At 35.9% G+C, this 23475-nt stretch overlaps 3 protein-coding genes and 1 long non-coding RNA gene across 10 annotated transcripts in view; 1 reads left to right on the plus strand and 3 right to left on the minus strand.

Annotated features, from left to right (window-relative positions):
- Positions 1 to 2132, minus strand: part of LOC100644037 (ras-related protein Rab-32) — a 57186-nt gene extending 55054 nt beyond the window's left edge. The window contains exon 1 of the mRNA XM_012317338.3: positions 1808 to 2132. Within this exon, the coding sequence (XP_012172728.1) occupies positions 1808 to 1936 (129 nt within the window). The 5' untranslated portion in view covers positions 1937 to 2132. The remainder of the gene's footprint in view (positions 1 to 1807) is intronic.
- A 1069-nt stretch (positions 2133 to 3201) lies between these two features.
- Positions 3202 to 7714, minus strand: LOC100643784 (conserved oligomeric Golgi complex subunit 1). 3 transcript variants are annotated; one of them, XM_048412894.1, is made up of 10 exons: positions 7336 to 7714; positions 7024 to 7246; positions 6662 to 6829; positions 6302 to 6587; positions 6025 to 6226; positions 5532 to 5948; positions 4548 to 5451; positions 4195 to 4474; positions 3900 to 4109; positions 3202 to 3467 (listed from the first exon to the last, which is right to left on the minus strand). In XM_048412894.1, the coding sequence occupies exons 2-10, from the start codon at positions 7155 to 7157 to the stop codon at positions 3351 to 3353; spliced, it is 2718 nt and encodes a 905-aa protein (XP_048268851.1). In that variant the 5' UTR covers positions 7158 to 7246; positions 7336 to 7714; the 3' UTR covers positions 3202 to 3350. The 3 variants fall into 3 exon arrangements, with proteins under 3 accessions (XP_048268851.1, XP_012172722.2, XP_012172721.2); XM_012317331.3 differs by lacking the exon at positions 7336 to 7714 and adding an exon at positions 3718 to 3767 and having other exon boundaries at positions 3334 to 3467; XM_012317332.3 differs by lacking the exon at positions 7336 to 7714 and having other exon boundaries at positions 6998 to 7137.
- Positions 7715 to 7724: 10 nt separating this feature from the next.
- LOC100643467 lies at positions 7725 to 18067 on the plus strand. Of its 4 annotated transcripts, XR_007226621.1 has the most exons (19): positions 7725 to 8127; positions 8202 to 8389; positions 8465 to 8641; positions 8715 to 8854; positions 8942 to 9138; positions 9222 to 9352; positions 9465 to 9575; positions 9659 to 9973; positions 10045 to 10138; positions 10214 to 10289; positions 10367 to 10630; positions 10705 to 10887; positions 11407 to 11559; positions 11659 to 11792; positions 11866 to 12201; positions 12286 to 14011; positions 14144 to 14869; positions 15198 to 15360; positions 16479 to 16610. XR_007226621.1 is itself a non-coding variant. In XM_012317333.3 (18 exons), the coding sequence occupies exons 1-18, from the start codon at positions 7870 to 7872 to the stop codon at positions 16691 to 16693; spliced, it is 5424 nt and encodes a 1807-aa protein (XP_012172723.2). In that variant the 5' UTR covers positions 7725 to 7869; the 3' UTR covers positions 16694 to 18067. The 4 variants fall into 4 exon arrangements, 3 of the variants coding, with proteins under 3 accessions (XP_012172723.2, XP_048268848.1, XP_048268847.1); XM_012317333.3 differs by lacking the exon at positions 15198 to 15360 and having other exon boundaries at positions 16479 to 18067; XM_048412891.1 differs by lacking the exon at positions 15198 to 15360 and having other exon boundaries at positions 14144 to 14900; positions 16479 to 16612.
- The window catches only part of LOC125386462, a 114412-nt gene continuing 108998 nt past the window's right edge, over positions 18062 to 23475 (minus strand). The window contains exons 7-8 of one of the 2 annotated variants that reach the window (XR_007226624.1): positions 18300 to 18494; positions 18062 to 18219 (exon numbers count right to left, since the gene is read on the minus strand). This is a non-coding gene — a long non-coding RNA (uncharacterized LOC125386462). The other variant, XR_007226623.1, reaches the window with a different exon arrangement.

The raw sequence follows: 23475 nt of genomic DNA on the forward strand, positions 1-23475 counted from the left end.
CCTATACATACGTATACATATACGTACAAATGTATCTATCTCTCTATAAATTTGAGCTCACCACTGATATATATATATATGTACTTTATTGGGGCGTAAAAAGTGGGATTATAAGATTCTTTAACGAAACCTCGTGTTATTTAATTTTTAGAAGACTTATAATGAAATATTTGTAGAACTATTTCAATAGATTATTGTAATAGTAAAAGATATGTTATATCTACTTTGTTTTACAGTGAGAAATAAAACGTACTATAAATGAGAAAAGTATATCTAGAAATATTTATTTGCATTACACAAATATATCAGAAACATATCTTTTTTCGTAATATTTATATCTAATAAAATCGTATTTCTTTATACCACGATGTAGAAATTTGTCAGATAATTAGCCAACAAAGAAATTACGTTTCACAAAAGATAATATTAAAACAACCTTCTTATATGCATACGTATAAATGCATAGCAGCGTAAGCAGAAAAACAGAATAATAAAAAGACAAATGGAGATCTGCTATTAAAATCTACCACGCGATTCAATGGACGTACTTCCTTTTTCTCAGACGACAAAGGTGAAATGTAACGTTTCACCGGGGAAACGACCGCGCGCTGCCGCATCGCGACTGTTTCCGCTCAATATCACAAGTGCAAAGAGTTTTTTGTTCTCGCGATGCAGCCTACCGTGGAGTTGGCCTTTGTCCAATCTGCCGCCATTTGTTTTGATGGCGATTTTTGCCATCCCGTGTTAAGAAAAATCGTCAGCCGGCCTAAACGTTTCTTATCGGTCAGGTTTTTTAACCCCACACATCATAAATCAGCACAAAAGCTTCCAGATTAATTACAATTTATCATACGACACCCAATTTTTTCTTGATGAAGAGCTATTAAAAGCAGCAAACAATACATTTTATTCTACGACTATAACAAGAAGGACTTTACTCGTTTGTCTTAAGAGAAATAAAAAAAAAAAAAAACAGTCTCTTAAGAATGCACTCCAAGGAATTTCAAATATTTACAATTTATTACAAAATAAATTTTGATCACGCAACAAGAACCACGCGCGAAGTTAATCCGGAAACTCTGTTCAAACGGTTCCTACTTTAAGTTTGGAACGATATTAATGCATACGTATCAATCCCCTGCACGTGTACCACATTCCACAGATGGTACATCATCATTTACATAAATCATAATCCGGCGAAAAATTCTTGGTGGACTCGTGGCCGATGTGAAAATAAATCTAAGCTGAGAAAGCTGCATTACAGTTCGGCACAAATTAACCAAGAGAGTAAACGATAAAACACGTTGATCAAAACATTACGACTTTAACTTATCGCCGCCTCAAAACATTTAAACAACCTTAATCTTAAGCACGCTACTCTACGAGATTAACAATTTCTCATTTCTTATAAATGATCTCCGGCCATCGTACTTTATCCTTTTTATATATTAATTGATACTTTAACTGATTTAACTGATTTTATATTTAACTAATTAGTATTTTATTTATTTATATTTTAAATATATCTATATATGTAGGGAATAATTTTAAGTTTTCAGAGAAGAGCACTGGAAGGTTTTCAAGGTGGTTCAGCGATTCAAAGTCGATAATTATTTCATGGTGATTTTGAACTTCAACGTGTAATTTCATATGGTGGAACCACCATATAGCAGACGACCCTCGGAACACAGCGAATTCCCGGGTAGTCTGCTAGAGTTTGAAAAACAGCGCGCGAAACGTCGCACGCATCAAGCCGCGTGTATTTCCAGCGAGCGGCAAACGGGAATTAAAAAGTATTTTTACTTACCATTTGACGTATATAAGGGTTTTGCTTGTCCCAGCGGTATTCCTGAAGTTGAACGGCTTCGTATCGTTGTTTTTTCTTCAACTGCGAACGAGAACGTCTCACGACCGATATCACCACAGCTGGGCCCATCCAGCCATCTTGCCGTATACCAAAACGTGTACTACACTGCGCTGGCGTATTTTGCTACTCGTCTTTCCCTCTCGCCCCCTCGTTCAGGGTAATTGCGTAACTGCCGCGAGTGCCCGCGACACTGTCAGTCACGGTCGTATACACAGATCTGGTAACTGCCGTGGTAGGGGTAAGACTCTTAATGTCATAAGGTGTGCTTTACAAATTGGCCGCCAGCTATAGAGCGCTGCGATCTCTGGAACATGAGAACAATAAATAGTTATGCACCACAGTCGTATTCCACATGTACATATGTATACGACTATATAACCTGCGCATGCAACTTATATCCAGTGATTGAAGCGCTTTACTACTCAGTGGACAAATTGAGAAACTTTTGCCGTTCGCTAGGATCTTTACCCCACCACGAGAGTTGTTAGACCTGTGTATACGAGCGTACCTCCAATCGTGCTGTTTATCTTCTTCCAATTACTGTAACGCCCCCTCTTCTCTGTCTTTATCACTGTTGTCAGCGGCGCCAGCGACGCTACGGAAATTTGAAACGACGCGTTGCGCTGGACGATTAAAATGGTACTGAGCTCACGTGTCGCGCGGAGCATAATCACCTGCTCGAGTTCATGTTCGATCGGGAAATTTTAACTGCTTCGTTCGTTTTTCTTATTCAAGAAGTTGAACAACTTTTATTTGTCTCTATCGTATAGGCTGTTATATCTGAAATTACTTCGGCATATGTGAGGTACGATAAAGTCGTGTTTGTTGATGTTTATTGGGTATGAACTGATATTTCTTGTACGTTACGTACAGGATATTGAATAGTTGGATAGTTGTTTGTGGTTTTATGATGTTTTTGTTGGGTGAAAGTTGGACAATCTCGGGTATCGGTCGGTGACATTTAAATGTTAGTACGAGGGCGCGACGCCTGTGGTGCTAGTGTACAGTATTAGTGTATCTGAACAAACGTTTTCAAATCAGTTAGGCGAAGTTTTATAAAATTTCAGTAGGTGAGTAAGACTTGTTCTTACATTACGAATATTTATGCATTTAAAATAGATTTAAAGGTACAATTGTATACAAGCTATATATAGTATTCGTTACAACATTTGATGAGTGAAACATTCTATTTCTTTGGGCATATTAATAAAGATATAAAGTAGCATAAACATTCGTAGTTTATTTATTATTTAATACCTTATTACTGTTTACAAGATCTGAATATATAATAAACAGTCGTACGACTAAAATTACCTAAGAAACCGTAATAAGAATTTAAAGATTGTATAAAATATTTTATTCAATACTGACAACACTGTCAAAAAGGCAATTCAATATTATAGTATTTACATGAATATACTTAGCGCGTATATACATATACAGAAAAATATTTACAATTTTTATATCGAATTAAATAAATAAATTAACTACTACCAAACCAATCCGAGCCCATCGCTCCGAAAAATGCCGCCGCACCAGATTTGATCGTAGCCCCAGCTGAATCGCTTTTCGTATTTTCTTTGCTAGTGGTCTTTTTACGCTATATCAACACATATGAAAAATTGAATTAAATCTTGATACTATTTATATCGAAAACTAAAAAATTAAATACATTATTATATCAACCAATATATATTAACTTCAACTAATATATATTATATTCTACAACATTATATTATTTGCTATAACAAAAGCTACATTTCATATAATTAACACATCACAAGCATGTGCTTGGTTAATCTGTTAATTAAAAGTCTATATAAGCGGAAAACGTAACATCGTTTCCTTACCGGAATCAAATGCACGAACTACCTTATCTGAATACCCTGGCAATCTAAGGCTACATACGCATTTAAATGAAACAAATATTCATAAATAGGCGATAGGAACAATTTTATAAACTAATATTTAAATGGAATTTAAAGAGATATATTTAGAAAGTTTTTAAATTTAAAGGTAAGATCCCCCCTACCTGTGTCTTTTCTGGAATGGGTACGGTAACAAGCGGCAAATTTCTTGCTGGAGCTGTTACTGTTAAAGGCGGGAACCATGGCGCTCCCGTACATAAAGCCAGGACTGAAGACAAATCTGATTTCACGCCTTCAGCATTATTGTATTCGCTTCGTGCTCCTAAAATTGTGTGTAACTGTTCCAAATGAGGTACTAGATTTCCTAGTATGAGCTAATATCAAGAAATAAAATGATTATAATGTGTTTATATACATATATTGATTAGTAAAATATTTTCAAATTAGACAAATATTCACCAGTGATCTTTGAACACTTTTCTTTACGTTATTATGAATGAAAGGATTGAAAACATCGTAATCGAATGGATCGATTTTTGATAACACACTGTCACAAGCTTTGGTTGATAAATCTGATAGAATTTTATTTTCACGGGGTATCATAAGCAGACTAGAATATTTTATATCAAATAATACTTGAAGAGCTTGCTTTTGTGAAAGTCTAGCATTGCCAGGTGCAGTTAGATAATAATTTAATAACTCCGTCACAACGTCCTCTATAATCTCATACAGCACTTTCCTATGACAAAAAATTAAAATTTTAGAAATGTATAGAATTCAATTTATATAAATTTCAATAACACAGGACTTACTTTGGAATAGTATGCGGTATTACTTTATTTAAATCTTTATTAATAGCAGTTAAAAACTTCTGCAGTTGTATAGATGGTTGATATGGTACTAAAATTTCTGACTTTATTCTTCTCCCCTCTCCAGAGTCCTCTTCGATGATCACTTTCTCCCATTCTGATATAACTAAATGTATTGGATAACCATCTAGAGATTCATTAGATATAAACCTTTCCCTATGCTCACTTATCTTAATTTTATACGTTTTGGCCCAAATTGACCAAACAAAAGTGCTTTCTTCTTTCAATTTATCACAAACCGACTGCCATTTGGTATTTGTAATAGTCAATCCCGACACTTTTGAGAGTGTGAAACATTTATTTAAATTTGAACTTAACGTCGTCAATGCTAAAAGAAACCTTGCTGTTATAACAGCATTTATATCACGTTGACCGTATTCAGGGTTATTATTTATACACGACTTCGCAAAATTGATAAAATCTTCGATCATACTGATACTGACAGTTTGCAAATGTTCTTGAATCTCTGCGCGATCAGAGAATGAATCCGAAATTAAATATATATTTGTAGATAATAAATTTTCCTTGATAGACATTGCGCGTTCTGTTTCATACAAGTATTGTTCAAGATCTTCGAGCAAAGCGTGTAAACTTGAGTCAAAATTTTCGCACAATTTGAGAATATTCGGCGAATATCCTTTGATTTTCATTAATAGGGATCTTTTATTATCTAGGCCACCATTTTTAGTGAGCTTCTGAGGAATATCACTTGGGGAGTCTTTCCAGACAAACCATCGCAAATCGTGTTCTGGATACTCAAATTTATCATGAATCACTTTGCCCAACAGTTCGATTATGTCAGATTTTAACGCAATAGTAGTTTCCATCCATTTGTCGTCTATGATACCTAATAAAATATTAACAGTGTTACTACTTTCAATTTAGTAACAATAAATATATTTTATATTGTTTGTTTGCGTTACATACGTTTTACTCTGTGAGATATTAAAGGTTGAAAAAATTCCACCCAGAAGGTTATTCTTGGAAGAGAAAGCTCCTCCCATATCGAATTCCAATTCTCAGGCAGATTAATGCTAACAGCTTCTTCACGAACGTAATACAAGCCTTTTATGGATATTATTAAATCGAGAAGTTTCGTAATCTCGCAATTGCAAAACTCAGCTACCCATTCGAGCCAAGATTTGATACTTTTTTGAAGATCTGGTATACAAAAGTTTTCGAAACTGTTTGCAGCAAATGGTTTGTGCTGTTTAGTCACAAGAGGAAGAAATTCCTTTAATAATTCTTGATTGAAGTCCAACTGGGAGAGCAAAGAGTATGCTTCTTGATCTTGAATTTTTGTTAAATATTGTGAAACAAGACCACCTGATTTTCCATCTGAATCTGTAATTAATTAATGCTTAATACTGTATCATAGCACAATATGTTCTATATTTATAAAATATATATCATTACATACTTATGAAGCAAGAATAAACTAAACTAATTGTTTGAATCAATATTTCAATACAAGATTTTATTTTCTTTTTAACACTGTTGTCATTTTCGTCTGTAACAATAGATTTAACTGCATGGTTACGCAATGATATTAATTTATCCAACAAATCTGAGAATGAAGATCCATTTAACAATACAAGTGCTGCCAGACAATTTGCTATGCTCTAAAATGAAATTTAATATCTTATTAGAAGTATAAATTTTATAATGGAACAAAATTTTATAATAGGTATACTAACCCCTGATTCTACACTTAATGATTGTAACACGTTATTACATTCAGTAAATATGATATTCTTGAACTGACTAATAACATCCCATTGCTTAGACACAATTGGGTACTTAAGTGCTAAATCTGTATTTCCCACTTCAAATAACAGGCTATAATTTATATGTTGAGCTACCAAATACAATTGTGTAGCAAATAATAAATCCTTGTTTTCAATATTCGACCAGATATATTGGGGTATGTCCATCAAGATTTTTATTTGAATGATGACAGAATTCTGTCTTGTTTCAATATTTCTATAAAAGAATATAAATATTGTAAACAAGAAAATTATGTACTTTATTTTTAAAAAGTTACTATAGAGAAATACCTATCATCTTCATTCTGAACTGAATCTAGTTTAAATCCAATAAGGTACTTTTTCTGTAATTCCCTAAATTTGTCCTCAATGTTAGTTATCCTTGAAATAACTCTCTCAGAAGTTATCTTCATTTTCCCAATTGTGTCTGCAGCCAATATAAGATCACGGTACCTTTCCCTAAAAGTATTTAATCGCCTCATAAGTACAGTAGTAGATCAGATTAATAACCTTTTAGCAGCAATAGATATACGTATAAAAGTCTTTTGTTTAACAACCATTTAACAACTAAGCAGATACATGAATATCAATTTATATAGAAAATAAAGGACAGTAACAAGCAATTACTTTAAGTCATTAAAACAGAACTTTACCCAACTAAAGTTCTAAGTTCGATTTTTTTCCTGTCACTCTCATGTTGAATCTTCTTCTGGATCCCCTCGATCTCCTTTATCGTGTACTCCTCGAACAATTTGTTAATGTCCAAATCCAAGTAATTCGTTGTCATTTTCTTGACAATTCTCCTCCACGTATCTTGATGGTCCCACGTAGCAAGCAATCGGCTCGTATTTACATCGCATTCTTATCTGCAGTGTTCTACAAAACATTGTCAATTATTAATCGAATACCAGATGGCGTCACATACATTTTCCTCCTTGTCTCAAGCGATAATGTAATGCACGTACCTTGTCCCCTCTTTTTTCAATTCTGTAGTATAAATTCAAAGAAATTACTGAGATAACTCCCATTTATTTTATTCTATTATGCAAACAACTATACATTTCAAGCTATTAACGAGAATCATTCGTAGAGAAATATATTAATAAATATATTAACATTATCGAAAACAAATATTCGACTGCACCTAATTTGCTTTCATACTTAAATTCCTTACGATGTACCTGAATGTCTAGTTTTTTTAATTTGAACGAAATGCTCGTTCTTAGCGAAGGTTTTAAGAAAAGATCTAGTCGATCGAGAACGTGTTATGGCGAAAACGTTCGCGCGCAATCGCCGAAGCACGTCACCTTACGACGAGACGTTTAACTATGGGACGAGCACGCGAGACGCCATATTGAGCGAATGTTGATTGAATGCAGTTTAGGTGTTTACGCGGTTCTAAGAAAAACCCGTGAATATACGCATCAATTATCGTTCAGCCCGATTTAGGTATCGGCAAACGATAGGTCGGTGTGGCAGCGGTATCACGCGGCGACAGAATGAGCGGCAGCGACGGCGAGGACGGTCAGTGCAACGGGACGATAGAAAGCAACGTAGTAGCGATGGATGACGTTCTTGTTAAGAAACACACTGACGACACTCTCTGCGATGGATGTGTTACCGTCGAAGGCGATTTCACGCGACAGGAAAGCAAACGGACTATTAATTATACAGAGGATGCTGTTAGCTCTCCCGTTGTTGCGGACTCGATCCCCGTCGCGGACTCGATCCCAGTCGCGGACTCGGTTCCTGTCGCGGTATGTTTTCTTCTAGCGAACACCGTTTCATCCCGCATCAACAATCGTCAACCACGAACACGTTCTACTTGCAGAGCGTAACACTTGACGAAAGCGTAGTGGATGAGTTTATCAAGGGCGCGAGGGCTTCCCATAGCATGGAACTGAATGCGATGCAAACGAGGCCTGAGTCGCTTGTCGAAAGTCCAAGTACCGCTGTGAACATAGACAACCCTTTCAGGGGTAAGGAAATGTGTTCATGCGATGTATGCAAAGCAAAAAGGTAATTGTTGTATTGTCAATGAATGGGGAGTGATCCCGTACTGGTGGATGACATTAATGGTTGCCTTTAACGCAGGGAACTGCTTAGAGAGGAGTTACATAAAGCCATGAAGTTCCAAAATCTATGGGCAGAGTTACGTCAACATATAAGGGGTTCCTTTAATGTTGCCTTAGAAGCTTCTTGTTTCCTTGGAGGGTTAGAGTTCCAACAAACTCCATTTTCAGCGGATGATACGCACAAGATTGTTTTGCAGTAAGTTCAATAGTTGATGTGAGGATAATTACTGAGTGTGATTTATGAAGCTAAATATAGAATTTTTTTTCAGACTGTGTAAAAGGAATCCTCATCAGTTATTTATGAGACTAGTAAGCCTGGCACAGGAGTTTGTTGTAGAAATAAAAGTTCGATTATTAAATCTTTTACAACATCTTAGTGTAAATAATTTACCAGAAATTTTTCTTATAGGTTAATATAAATATAATACTATACCTGTAATTAAATAATTTACCTCTGCTAGTTGATGCAAATAGTTCCATGTATCTCTTTTTATAGGCCTTTTAGATGATTATGATGCATTAATAACAACAGCTGTGAAAATTTCTGAATTTGTAAAACTTTTAAAAGATCATTTGGGCAAGTTCAATTATAAATTTCCTTTGCCATGGGCTGCTTTTATTAAGAAATTATATCAGATTTATATATATGATGATCCATTTATACAAAACAGTCTGTCACCTTTTATTGGCCAGGTAAAGGAACTTATAGTATATTAATATTTTAATTTATTTATAATGTCCAATAGATGCTGAAATACGTATCTTATGTTTTACAGTTAAAGAAAGTTTTGCCCTTAAAAAGCTCGGAATACCAGCGTCTTTTCCATCGGTATTTATGGTTTGAGAAAGAAATGACGGTAATTAGAGATCTATGGGCAGAAACTGAATCGTGGATGGACAAGTACAAGTAAGTGATTATATGAATTATATTTTAACAATAACACAACTATATATCGACTGATCACAATCCCAGGAAAGAAAATCTATGAACAAAGTTTCATAAGCGGTGCGTATTTCAGTGCAGAACAAGCATGTCGAATGACCCATCTTAGGCAAGTAAGGGAAGTGTTCACAGCAACTAGGAAACTTATGGAACCACGTATGTTAAATAAGTGGACCGACGTTGAAAGGTATGTTCATATAAAAATAAAGTACTGTATATTATCTTGTATATATTTATGAATCAATGGTTTGATGTCTCCTTTTATTCCAGTGAATTGTATGAAGCGAATGGCCAACTTTCGGCGATTACTTCGCAAGAAAAAGTTGGCGTATCAGAGGTGGACAACAGGCCTTTAAGTCCTACACCGGATTTAAGTTTGGATTCACCCAATATGCCTCCAAGTATCGAGATATTACAAATTTTATTGGATGACTGGAGCAAGGTTGTAAAGTCTCTACGTCAGAAATTATCTGATGTAACAGATGCACAACCGACCACGGACATTTATACTAATGGACAGGAAGATTTCTTTGATTATGCTTGCGCAACTTGCCATTTAGTACAGTCTGCAATGAGATCAGTCAGGTACTTCTTACTATATCTATGGGAATTATAAGCATTTTTAATTTTTATTAATCTATGGATTCTTTTTAAAGGGCTCATATTGAAGGAACTTGTTTAGAGAATAATATAGAAGAAGAAAAAAGCTGTGAATGTCATATGTGTATAGGACCTGCGATATCTTCTAGTGTAAGAATATTTTTGTTTCTTTATTGTTACTTTTTTATTAATATAACATTAATAATTAACCGAATTAACTTACAGATTAATAAAAGTGATGCAGAAAATATATTATTACCATTAGAAAATCCTTTTCCACAACTTACAAATGGATTCTTAGGTAAAAATTCTTACAATGTGGAAAATAGTGGAATTTATGCCAAATATATTATCTAATATCATTTGATTTTATTGTAGAAGATACGGCTAATTTTTCGGCAACGCAAGTAAAGAAAAAAATAGAGGATCTGGAGATAAAGGAAATAAAGAGCGACGGTAATGAAATAAGAATCGAAAATGAAGATGTTGATTTAAGGACGCCCGATCCACAACTTTGTTCATGTGTATATCAGCATGTGAAAGAAATAACAGAGAGAAAAGTGGTGCTAGAAAATCCACCTTGTTTGTGTTTGCTAAACTCCAAACGGAAAATATGGGACACTTGTCCATGCCTAACAAAATGTAAGAGCAATGAAGTAAAAAGAATCTTATTTTCTATTGCGATAAAAATCTTCATATGTTTTATAATATTATAGCTGTACCTGAACCAGTTTCACCGAATGATCATCCAAAGCCACCGTCGCCTTCTATCGTGAAGGCTAATCAGGAACCAAATAAACCTGCAGTAAAAACTGGTTCTACGCAGTCTGCTCAAACACAGACGAGGCATTCTACAACGCAGACACCGAACACCGCTCACAATCATACAACGCATCAAGGTAAATATACATAATGAGTCATTACAGCTTGTAGAGTCAAAATTAAAAATTTTTGTTTTTTCTATTGGAAAATGTTCTACATACTAATGAAAATACTGTGGTACAGAATTTAAATGCCATTTCCCTTTCTAAATAGTTATTAATAATGTTAGAAAATGTAGAGAAAAATATAAATGCCAATAAACGTCAGTTAATGATTTCTTAGCATTTGTCTATTCCGTTTATGTAAATCTAAATGAATGGAACATTCAATTTTTTTTATAATTAACAAGTGGCACATACAGGGTTGTTCTACAAATGTACTTTTCTTTTCCACAAACTTGAATTACATTAGTCTCCATATTCTTCCTTTACCTCTTAAAAATTTTTTTCTTGGCACTCAGTGTTTTCTACAAACATTTTTCAATTAATAATCATTTAGTGTTCAACTTTTTAAGTACTCGTCGAAATTTAAATAACTTATTTTTTTTAATCTCACAAGCTTATATGTATATACGTGTATTTTTTGGACTTCTATAGGTACCACTCATTCACATACACATGGGTCCCTTCCAGACTTGGTAAAAAACACGGGTCCTACCCATAGATCTCATAGCCACAGCAATCATTCGTCGCACGCCTGTCACAAACAGGCTAATGTCGAGCACATTAAAAGAGTCTCGTGCAACGACTGTCAGTATTCGCTGCACTATTTTTAAAGATTTTTGTTTCATAATTATTTTTTTATTTTACCAGAAAAATAATATGTATGAAATTTCTGCATCATTTTAGTAAGTTCCGGAGATGGGGATTGTTCGGATTCTGGAAGTAGTCAGGAAGACTCTTGTTCTACCAGCAGTTCCGCGCAAAGGGATTCCAGTAGACATTGCGACTGTTGTTATTGCGAAGTATTTGGCCATGGAGTTGTAAGTAGTCTTCGTTATTTGGAATTTACATATAACCTACTGCGTTATATTATGAATGAATATTTTTCTTCAGCCTTCGGTAGCACCAGTTAGTAGAAATTATAATGAAATGAGAGAACGGTTACGACAATTACTAACCAAGAAAAAAGCTAGGAAATGTAAAGCCACGTGTAGTCCTTCAAAAAGTCCGTCAGAGTCGGTGGTATCTGATACAAGTACGGAAACGAAGGCAGCGACAAATGCAGCGCCGAGATTGAATACTCCAATTTCGACTGTCCCTGCGATACAAGTGGATCAACGAGATCAAAGAGATCTGGAAGAGTTGCTTGAGTTCATTGAGGGTAATCAGAATGGAAAGAAAGATAATAATAAAAAGGCCGAGAAAAAAGCTAGGCAGAAGCAACGTAAGGTGAATATAAATAGAGGTTAACGTTTTATTTTCTTTGGATATTTGCGTAAGATTAATTAACTTTTGATCATTTATTTGTTACAGCTGGAAGAAAAGCTTAAAAGAGATAGGCAAGAAGCCGAAAAATTGAAACTGATAGAGTTACAAAAAAAGACACCGGAAGTAACGATCACCGTTGTAGACCCGCAAAAACCTGTTCCTCAAAGATTATTACCTCAGTGTAACCTACCCGAAGTATCTATTTTACCTACGTCACCCCCAGTAGCATTGCCGACTGTAAAGCAATTAAGTAATAAAAAGAAAGACAAACAAGAAGTCTGTAGCAATAGTAGTAACACTAGTAGCAGTAGCTGTAGCAGCAGTAGTAGTAGTACCAGTAGTATAAATAGCAAAACGAAGACTGCATCTGTGAATACCAATGTAAAGAACAAAAGTATTAGTAAAGCCGAGAAATTGATGATCTCTGGTCAGGTGAACAATAAAGCGGTGATCAAAAGCGATAAAGCTGAAGTTAGCAATAAAAGTAACAAAATACAGACAAACAATAGCAATAGCACAAATGTGAAAAATAACGCAATGGACAAATCACTGACTATCGACCTGAATGATAAAAACTTGACGAAGAAAGAAAGGAAAAAGTTGAAAAAGAAAATGAAAAAAATGGAGGAGGTGAAGGCAAAAGAGGAGACAAAGAAACCGGTTCAGACGGAGACTCAACCGCAGATCGTGACAATTAAGAGAGTCATGGAGTCTAATAGCGCGGAACCGACAGTCACGATCACGTTAAAAGGTCAAACACCGGCTGAAGATAAAGTTCTATTCACTTTGGTGAATGGTCAGACGAAAGAAGTAACTGGTTTGAAACTGGAGAACGAACAAAGTCAGAACGTTTACGGGAAGAAAAAGAAAACCAAAGCAAATAATAATAACAACAATAATAATAATACTAGTAATAATAACAATAATTCGTTGCAACAGGGAAACAAACAGCAGCAAACGAACAATTCGAAACAGCAGACGCAGAATAAAATTTGTGACAGCAAGAACAATATGAAACAACAGTCGAACAATGAAAAGAGCAAAGGGAAGCAAGTAGACGAGAAAAAAATACAGCAACAGAATATTACTGAAGTAAAAACGAAGTCTAAGAAAGACAAGAAAAATATAGAAAACAAGGAGAATGTGCTGCAACAAAACGTCGTAAATAAGAATAAGAATCAATCACAGAACGTAAGTGGAAAGAAACAGAATAAAGTTAATACCCCACCTCAAACTCCAGTTTCGCAAAAGCCATCACAGAACTTCAATATCAGTAGCGACAACAAAAAAACGAAAATACAGTCGCAAGAGAGAAATGGGCAATTAAATTCCAACAAAAGCAGTAAGAACACATCTGCTAGTATTACTATTAAACAAATGAAAGGTGACAACCAAAAAATTCAAAGTAAATTAATAAATCAGACGACGATCAAACAACGACAGGAATTGCATTCAGCATCCACGGAAAGAATTAATTCGCCATTGAGCAGTCAGTTCAAAGATATTGGCGCAAATTCGAAGATTAACATAGAGAATTTAAAGCTGCCACCCGGTATTACGATAACTAAAGTTGATGCTCCTGCGAAACCCTTGCCAATCAGATCAGCGCCACTGCCTAAACCAGTAAATCCGCCTAAGCAAACTACGATAATTGCAGCACCGATGAGCGGCGTTCAATCAAGTTACGCGAGTTCTCAGGCGGGTGGTAATGTAATAGTAGTGGACACTGGAAAATTGAAGCAGGATCTATTACCTAAACCGGCAGAAAAAGGTAAGATAACAAATATTCTATATTCTATTTCTAATATTTCGTCTAACTTTACTAGTTGTTTCATAGTATTTAATAATAGCTTATAATAATATAATTATATATTTTCGTAATAATAACGATATCTTATCCTAGATGTTGCTAAAGAAACGCAACAAAGTCAGAGCACTACCAACAAGAAGAAGAAAAAAAAGAATAAAAACGGATTAAATTCTAGCAACACATCACATCAACCAACAATGCAAAATAATGATCCTTTCGTGAACGATCATGCTGATGAGCCTGCCAGAATACTTCACAACCCAAGTACCAATATGGTAACCATAAGGAACCCGGCGTTTGGCCCGATGAAGGTGCCACCTACCCAACAGGCGGCGATCATAAAAGTATCAGAGAATGGTATGGTCACCATTAGGAGTCCTGCGTTGCAGCAGGCGATCAACGCAGGCCTTACATCCCCTCCAAAGCCAGATTATATCGTGAAAGGTGATCTGTCATCAAAAACATCGATGGAAAACTCAAGTTTGAAACACACTAATGGTATTATCCCGTCGAGTTTGGCGGAGCTGAGAAGCAGACTGACGCCAGACTGTACGACTTTAAGTGGCTTGGCTAATATACAAATCAGTAAAGTAACGAATGGTCAACCTATACCGGAGAACGGAATCAACCTAAAGGGGACTAGCGTGACGTTGACAAAAGTGAGGACAGAGCCCTGCATGGAGGATGTGCAGTGCGCAAAAACGGCGGTTCGAGAAGCGATAAACGCCTCGATAGCGGCATCGTCTAGCGGCAAGAGCAAGAAAAAGAAGAAGCGCGGTACCGGTACAAGACAATGCGGAGATGACTGGAACCTCGTTGGTGAGAAACAACAATAATCAGAATTTAACATGTAAATTTGCTTCTTTCATTTTTTTGTTTTCCTTAACACACACCCGGGCTGCATTTCTCGCTCCCGGTATGAGACAAAACCGTTTTCTTTTTGTTTATTTTTATTTTCTTCTTTGTCTTCTGTTTCTATCTAAAGAATGAAAGATTAGCATACATTATCAGGAAACATTGATTAGAGATAATATGTATATATCGTACATAGCCGACATGTAAAAAGTATTTTAAACAATTGGACGTGTAAGATCGTTAGGCTAAGTCAAACTGACGACGGTTTTTCTTTCGTTTCGTTTTCCGTCAGGAGTGGACAGTGTACCGCGTTAGGACCCAAGTCTCGGTCGCAGGCTATAGTTCGAAAGAGAGAAAATTTAATCGAATGTACCGGGGATGTGTACACTTCGGGATCTCCTCAAATTGGCCGCCACGAATTTCTCGGGGGATTGTCCGGAAGAGAACTTTAGCCAGTGAGCACTATCTTTTCTTTATTTTCCTTCGCGTGTCCCGACTTCATATTTTCTGTTTGACCAATCAGGCGACTACTGATCCATCGAACTTTGTACTGTAGTGATCACATCCGCCACATAACAAACTACTACTATTCGATCTTAGGATAATTTATAGTCCTTTTTCCTCCTTATATTTTAGAGACGTCTCGCTTACATACATCTTTTGTATTATACTTCCTCTTGTATTGTATTATATTTTTTCTTTGTTTCCTTTCTAGTTACGTGTCCTCGAACGATGTATAAGTCGCGAGACACATTTCGATGCTGAGCATGATGTTTTTAGAGAGAATACTTCGCGCATATTAGACAATTAGATGTGAACGGAAGCTTTTAATCGATCTTGTATTAGGAAACAGAGAAAAGGAAAAAAGGTGAAAGATAAAGAAAAGATACGTAGATCACTCGAGAGATTGACGCTTTGTCAAGTTCATTGACCATGACAACGAGTTCTACATATGGCTACTATTTATCTAAAATCACAAATTGTGGTATGTTTGGCTAATCCTAAGTGATCGATGACAAAGTATACGAAATCGTTTTTTGATAACGCATTTCAATAAAATTATGATATTTTTCCATTATCACGATCTCTTATTTCTTGTTGTGTTTCGAGAACCGCTGTGTTACCAAACAATCGAAAACAAGCTGTTGCATGCTTATGGATCACGTGAAGCGTTCTCTTTTGTCATCGCCGACGACGATATCTTTAGAAATTGACTGGTCTCTTCAGTTCTCGCTACGTTTCCTCTCAAATCTTTAATCGAAATTTGCCTGTTGCTCTATTTCATACGTCTTATCGTAATTCCATCAAGATACTATCTATTTTTAAGTTAAGTTTCTTTACTTTTATTCTATTCAAGTGTTATCGCTATTTATTTATATCTTTATTGCATACCTACAATTTGTCACTGTTCAAATACATTAAAGTCAATAATTATTAGAAAAGAAAGATAAGAGCTTGAAATGCGAGAAATTCCAAAGAAACAGCCAAAATAAAAAAAAAAAAAACAGACTTTTTCTCCATTACCCTGCGTTAGGGTCATCAACGTCTAGTATTCAGAGCGTGTCTTTTGCAGAGAGCGTATTCACGCCCAAAGATATAGACCTCGAGGACGGGGAAATGGACGACGCGGAGCGTGAACTAGAGGCGTTCAAGAGGTTTTGCCTGCAGTCGGTGCCGCCGCCGCGCAAGGAGAAGGTCAATCTCAACATCAAGGACATCGTACTAAAGAAGAAGTCATCCTCGTCGTCGTCCTCCTCGGCGGCTGCCGCTGTAATAGCCGCGAATTGATTTCTCTTTCGACTAACGTTAGATGTCCCCTATCGCTACTACCATTATCACGGCTGCTATGGTCGCGCAAGCGCGTGTGCGTGTGTTGTTAACTTCACACGGAATTAACGAGAGATTTTGAAAGCCGCTGAATTCTTCTTTTCTTTGGATAAAACAAAAGGAACCTTTATTATAGATCAGACAATAATATATTATACCATATTGTTAAATTGTCTGCTGATTATCTTCTTTGAGGACGTACAACTTTTACGCGACGAACATTGGTCTTAATTACGAAAAGATATTCGTATCAACGCGTTATCCATTTACCCAGCACGGTTGATTTTAATTCGTTGGTGCGCACGCTGGTGTACGCGCGCATTACGTTGATGTACACGCGCAGAGCCGATCTCGAGGCCGCGATTTACCATGAAAAATAGTTGTTCGCCAAACAGCACGTGGATCATTTCTTTTTCATGCATCAAAAGTAAAAAAGAACACGTATCATGTTCTTTCGCGTGATTAGCCGTTAAAAGAATTCCGCTATTTTTGCCACGGCCGATGCGCGTGAACACACGACGAACCGGAAACAATCGACGATCTTACGGGTTCCGACGACAGAGTTGCGCCTAATTGTTACGAACGATCATCGTACGACAAAAAAAGATATGCTATGAGACGAACGAATAATAGAAGGGCAGCCACCGTAGTTCGGCAACAACGTTGGCAACGTTGTAACGAGGAGGAGTGATAATATTGTCGTCGTGTCGGCGCCTAGTCGACTTCGTATTTTTAATATATTACTTCACGGGCGTATTACTTTCGCGTTTCTCTTCTTCCGTATACGGAACAGACGAACAGCGAAAAATTGATACTAATAGGTAGAATGTTCGCGAGAGAGAAAGAGTGAGAGTGAGAGTGAGAGAGTGAGGGGTGGGTGACGCGTGGCATTTTTCTCGAGACACAGCGAGCCGTAGATATATAATATGTTATATAAATATAAAGTGTATGTATGTATATGTATATCTATAAATATAGTAGGAACGAATTTTCCCGTCGAAGAGGTCGGTATTGTAAAAACTACGGCCCACCGACACGTAATCGCGAGAACGATCATGGCGGCTGTGACGCACATAGTGCCCGACGCAAATACCTGCCCGAATCATGGATCGATCTACCGAATCGTTTTCTCTGTGCGACCCAGGCAAAAATCGATAATGACGCGAGACGTTTCTCGTCGCATCGCGTCGCCACGATCGTCATCGCCAGCTTAAGAGCACAGTTCTTGATCGACGATCTTATTGTCTGATACGCGATACTATATTACACACGGAGACACCTTTTCTCTTTGAATCTTTTTTTTTTCAATAAAAGCAGATATGCATTTTTACCAAAGATCTTGTGTTTTTATGTCCTTCCTTGTCGTTCACTTTTGATGCTTCCTTTCAATTTATAGAAGAAACACGGTATTTTTCTATCGAATTTAAGGCAATTTGTCTCGGTAGCGTTGCAGATTTCATAAAAATGGAGAGGTATGAGCTTGGAAACTGAAAAATGGTTTATTAGATAATTTCTTACATCGTGTGTTACGTACAACGATTACCAAAGATAGAATTAATTTAAATACATTTCCAGAAACTGATACCTTCGCCGCTTTCTCTTTACTATAATAAACTATTCTAAATAATTACAAGTATGTTCGAGAGTTTCAATAGTTTACAACGTTCCAACTTATTTCACTTTACTTTTCTTTCGCTGTTAAGGTGCTCATCAAATCGTCCAAAATCACACGTAGACCCCGATGGTGCTGCCTTATAGCATCCTAAAAACATTACTCAAACAGTTGATTGAAAAATCACGTACATATATATTTTCATTTATCCAAACATCAAATAAACGAGGATCGTTCTAAACATATGTTCTTTCAATTATGTATATTGATGTAAGAGCGTGTAAGAAACGATGGACACCAAGGAAATCGACGTAATTACTAGAGACGTTACTAGAGACACGCTATTAGGAATAAACAAAGAGACTATACAGGGATTTCGTGTAGTCACGATCCGTACGATTTGTATGCATCGCGGAACAGATCGATCTGACATATTCTCGATGATCAGGCGCCAGATCGGCGGCGTTGCGATTTCTCATGCTAGCGCCGTTGCCGCTATCCTCAGGTGCATGAATTATTTCACGGGGCGAGACGCTCGCTCGCTCGTCGATGGATCGAATCGAGGCGACACGCTATACCGGGTTTCCGGTTTCGCGGAAAATGCGACTCTCGTAGCAGTATTGCATAACTACGAATGAGGTCGCTGCTCTCGATCTGTCGCACGATTTTGAAACCAACTTAATTCGATATTTTCGTACACGCATCGATATCTGGGACGGAATTTAAAATTATAAAACGCGATTCGCATTTTATTTCAATATCTACGGGATTTAACTGCCTCTGATAATGAGTAATTTACGAAGTCGATTTGATTTAAATTACGATATTAATTATTCTATTTTACCATCTCTGTAATTTTATAATTGCTAGGAATTTATTAATCTTATGTAAAGTGATTCACAGGTATATATCTGGTATAGCTATATTTATTTACGTTTTTATTTGCCATTTATGACGATCACTAGTTCTTGGAATGGTAATCAATGTACTTTCACAAAGCAAATAAAGTATTGATTACAGAAGATTAAATTATTTATAGTGTCATATTTCACGGACTATTTAGCTACAAATAAAACAGACGAGAAATATAGACGAGATTGTCCAAACATAGCAACCATTAGAATGTTAAATAACTGTTAAGTAAACTTGATCGTCGAAATTACCGTTAGAAACTGTTACTTCACTTTGAATTATGATTAGATAACGTCAAGTTCGAATTCGAGCCGTTGAATCCAATGATTGCATAAAATTTCGAAGGTACAAGGATCTCCAACGGAAGTTAGCACATTGTAACGAGCTAGCGCCGGAAAGGAGATCAACGATGCGTGGAATATTAGACATTGGCATGCACCTTAGCGTAGATATTCGCATCGCGTGCAACCGCCATGCACCCACGCGCATTACGCATTACGAATTTACGTCAGTCGGAAGACACGTTAAGTCGTTGACTTATCGGACACTGTTGGACTAACCCTTGGGCTACTTCGGTGTTTGTAATTTTAAAAGAGAAGAGGACAATTTCGAAAAACATGTATTAACCTCCTTTCTTTTTTCTTTTTTATGGAAGAGTAGTTTCTGAATTTTAAATTAAAATAATTAATATAATTAATAAATTGAGCCCTCTGAAAAATTATAGCTCATTGAAAGATTCTAAGAAAAGTATGAAGCTTCTTATATTTCTCAAAATTATTTTTTATTTGCTAAAGTTTCTTTTCATATCGATACAATTTAGGTAATGAAGAAAGTGCTGTATCTTGAGAAAAAGATATAGTTGGAATCCTAAAATAAAATGTTTCCTATTAAATAAGAAAAATCGATGATACATAAACCGAGTCTAGCGGCACGTTAATCATTTTAATTATGGTTATCTATGCGCTCTATGAGCCTAAGTCATACATACATGACGTATGGTAATATGTAGCGGTCTTTCTAGTTAATATCCGCCGCCGCTAGATGGTGCAACTGTTCCTATAATTCGCGCGATAGACACATCTAACGGATGTTCAAAAACTTCCCACTATTATTTCAATAAGGCTTACTTTAGAAGAACTTACTTTACGAACACAATACATGATACTTTTCTAAATATTCAGAGTTTATATGAATAATTCCTTTCCAATAAATGAATTTCTATAAAGAGAAAGAAAAAGACCAGGTTTTAAATTAATTTCCACAAAATTTTCATTTTAAGAAACTTATCTTACCATTGAAAACTGATACATGTATAACATATACAAACACGATACATACTACTTCCCCGAACACTCAAAGTTCGTATGAATAGTTCCTTTCCAACGAAATAATTTCTTAAGAAAAGAAAAGTATTCTGAATTAATTTCTACATAATTTGAATCAATTCCGACGTACGAAAATCCAACGACAAATAAATTAAAATGATATGCAACAATTTACAAGCACACGGATATTAAAAAATACCTCGTTCCGCCCAACCATTAAATAACGTTCGTGTTTAAAGGTACAATTAACGACTGCTCGTCGCGAGATCAAAACTTCGTCGGAGAAGAGGCGCAATGAAAAAAATGCAGAGGAGAGAAGAAAGAGAGGATCGGGGATGGCGTGCGGCCTTACTATTTCAAGCGAGATCAAACGAGCCAGATTTGTGCGCCCATCGGCATTTCTGCAGCACTGGTAAAGAGAAAGAACGGCGTATTATTCGTAGAATGACGAACCGTCGCACTTTACATCGACTTTTCTCCTCTTCCTTTGCGAACACTCTAAGAGGAACAACCACTTCTGTTCCTTGTCTTTCTTAGGAACTTTCCCATCTATGTGTTCCTACATTTATCTTTAATCATATTAGCTTATGCGAAATGTTTCTTTCGTTTTATAAGAAAATAATAGACGCACAATGTTTCTTGTTTTATATTAGTTTATTGAATTGTGCACGAACATAATAATAGAAATAAATCAATAAGATAATAATGATAATTCAATAAGATAATATAAAACAGAAATTGTTGTTCATCTATTATCACCTTATGAAACGAAAGAAACTTTTCGGACAACCTAATACATCTAATTTTGTCGATTTTCGTGTGTGCGTGATATATTTGTTTCACACAATTTCAGTGAAAAGTTGGAGGAGAATTCTCTATAGACACACACACATATGTATATATATATATAGTATGCAGTGATAAATTCAAAGTTACTAGATCTAGAGAATTCCTTTTGTAATAATACGTAGATCGCAGACTATTATGGAAATTTATATTTCTGTGAACATAATAACGGAATTAATCGTCTGACTTATGAAACGTTACGGAGGCTTTTACACACTGCATATTTTATATATTTTTGTAAATTACGGATTTGCGCGATTTCAAATATCTCATAAATGAATGCAAAAGGCCACAGTGTTGCGATATGTTATCTGTTCGCACGACGCACGACAAAAAGATATTCCTTCCAAGATCGATGTTTTATGCTTCTAGATTACGTTACTTCTTTATTCGTTTAGCGTACCATTGATTATTTACTGTTGAGGTTGACTGATAGAAGAACGAGTGGATGAATTTATAAAAGAAAAATATATTAAAATAAATAAAGGTATAAGTATAATGTATAAGTTTATGCTGATCCAGATCCTTACTCTTTTAGTGTTACAATACAATAGAATCGATAGGGAGCACGTTCATATACTTGTAGCAAAAGAACATTAGCAAAAAGGTTAACCTTATAGGTCTAGCTAAAGGCTACAAGGAACATAAATAGAAAACTATTTATTAGTTCCTTTGTTCCTAGACCTTGCAACCCAAAACATAATTTATATTCAAGGGCACAATAATATGGACCTCTGCTTATTTACAATATTTTTATTTCACTAAATTCTATTTTCTACGTAATAGGGGTCTCCAGGTCACGGATATACATAAATAAAGATGTAGAGTTTTTCTTGAAGTAATTATTTCGACATTTACAAATAATTATTATTCGTCAATCTTTCGTTTCCCCAATCGAGCTGAATAGAATGTTAGATTTTACCCTTCAATTGATCCTCATCTGTTAACGTAAATTGCAAAGAGCAGAAGAAAATAATCACAAGGAAACAATTCAATTGATCAACCAACCAATGTAACTCATCAAAGAAACTTTTCTAGTAACTTCCACGCGTTCATTGGAGGGGAAAAAAACCTGTTGCGGAGCAACGTTTCTCCGATTCAAGATTCATAACGAAACGACGACCGGTTGCTTGGTAACAACTGGATTTAAACCGATGCACTCCGCTGCGCATTGCAATGCACTATTGCGGAAGAACAATTAACGAGTTCATTTAACCTGGCTGCAGTGTTCCGCGGCTCTATTAGCCAGTTCTCAACGGAGACTTGTGGAATCACCGTATCCCGAGCTATCCGAACGAAAAGCCACGTGTTTCGCCAGCTTTTTTCCACCCTGACATTCCTCCGTTTCTTTCCGCGAGTCGTGAGCGCGACGAAACGGTTTTGCTAGCATCGGCAATTTACTCTTGTTTCGACGTAATCGTTGGAATGCAGGTGATGCATGAAGTGAAGAGCAATCTTGTGAATTCCAGATAACTATCGGACTTGAAATTTCTCTGGATAATGGACGAATAGCGTAATCGTTAATAAGAATGGCCAAATAACTTGTAATTTGTAAATGTACCGGCAAAATTTTATCTTTCTTCATTATCGAAATAGCTATTTTTCCTCGAGGATTGGTAACTTGGAGTTAGTCACTTGTAAAGTTTCAATAATAATATTGGTAAATATGCAAGATGACAATTATGCAAAAGAGAGAGAAAGAGAGAGACAGAGAGAGATGTTATTAAATAGAACGATGGAATAACTGGCAATTTGCAAAATGTATCAGCAAAGTTTTATATTTCTTTGGTTGGCTGTTCGAGCACTAGCAATTTATTCTCCGTGACTTGTAAAATTTCCGTTAATGTATACTAGTACAATTCTGTAAGAGATCCCGACATTATCCTTTTATTGTTCTATTAAAAAATTGATAATTACAAGTTTCCATGAAAAACATTAAAAAGCTTGAGTTTATCGCTTTGTAATAATTTTATGCTAAATGTTACGTACTTTAAAAAATCAAGTAACGAATCATCGAACCATATTTATTTGAACCGAAGTTTACAAAA

Source organism: Bombus terrestris, chromosome 15 (genome assembly GCF_910591885.1).
Source record: "Bombus terrestris chromosome 15, iyBomTerr1.2, whole genome shotgun sequence".
Classification (NCBI taxonomy): Eukaryota; Metazoa; Arthropoda; class Insecta; order Hymenoptera; family Apidae; genus Bombus; species Bombus terrestris.

Excerpts from the sequence above, each read along its gene's own strand:
- LOC100643467 (XM_012317333.3), top strand. The coding sequence starts at position 7,870 with ATGAGCGGCAGCGACGGCGAGGACGGTCAGTGCAACGGGACGATAGAA. Across the intron at positions 10,290-10,366 it reads ACTTACAAATGGATTCTTAG|AAGATACGGCTAATTTTTCG; the intron begins GTAAAAATTCTT and ends ATTTTATTGTAG. Across the intron at positions 14,870-16,478 it reads AGATGACTGGAACCTCGTTG|AGAGCGTATTCACGCCCAAA; the intron begins GTGAGAAACAAC and ends TGTCTTTTGCAG.
- LOC100643784 (XM_048412894.1), bottom strand. The coding sequence starts at position 7,157 with ATGACAACGAATTACTTGGATTTGGACATTAACAAATTGTTCGAGGAG. Across the intron at positions 6,830-7,023 it reads GAACTTAGAACTTTAGTTGG|GGAAAGGTACCGTGATCTTA; the intron begins GTAAAGTTCTGT and ends AAATACTTTTAG. Across the intron at positions 4,110-4,194 it reads AAAGTGTTCAAAGATCACTG|CTCATACTAGGAAATCTAGT; the intron begins GTGAATATTTGT and ends TCTTGATATTAG.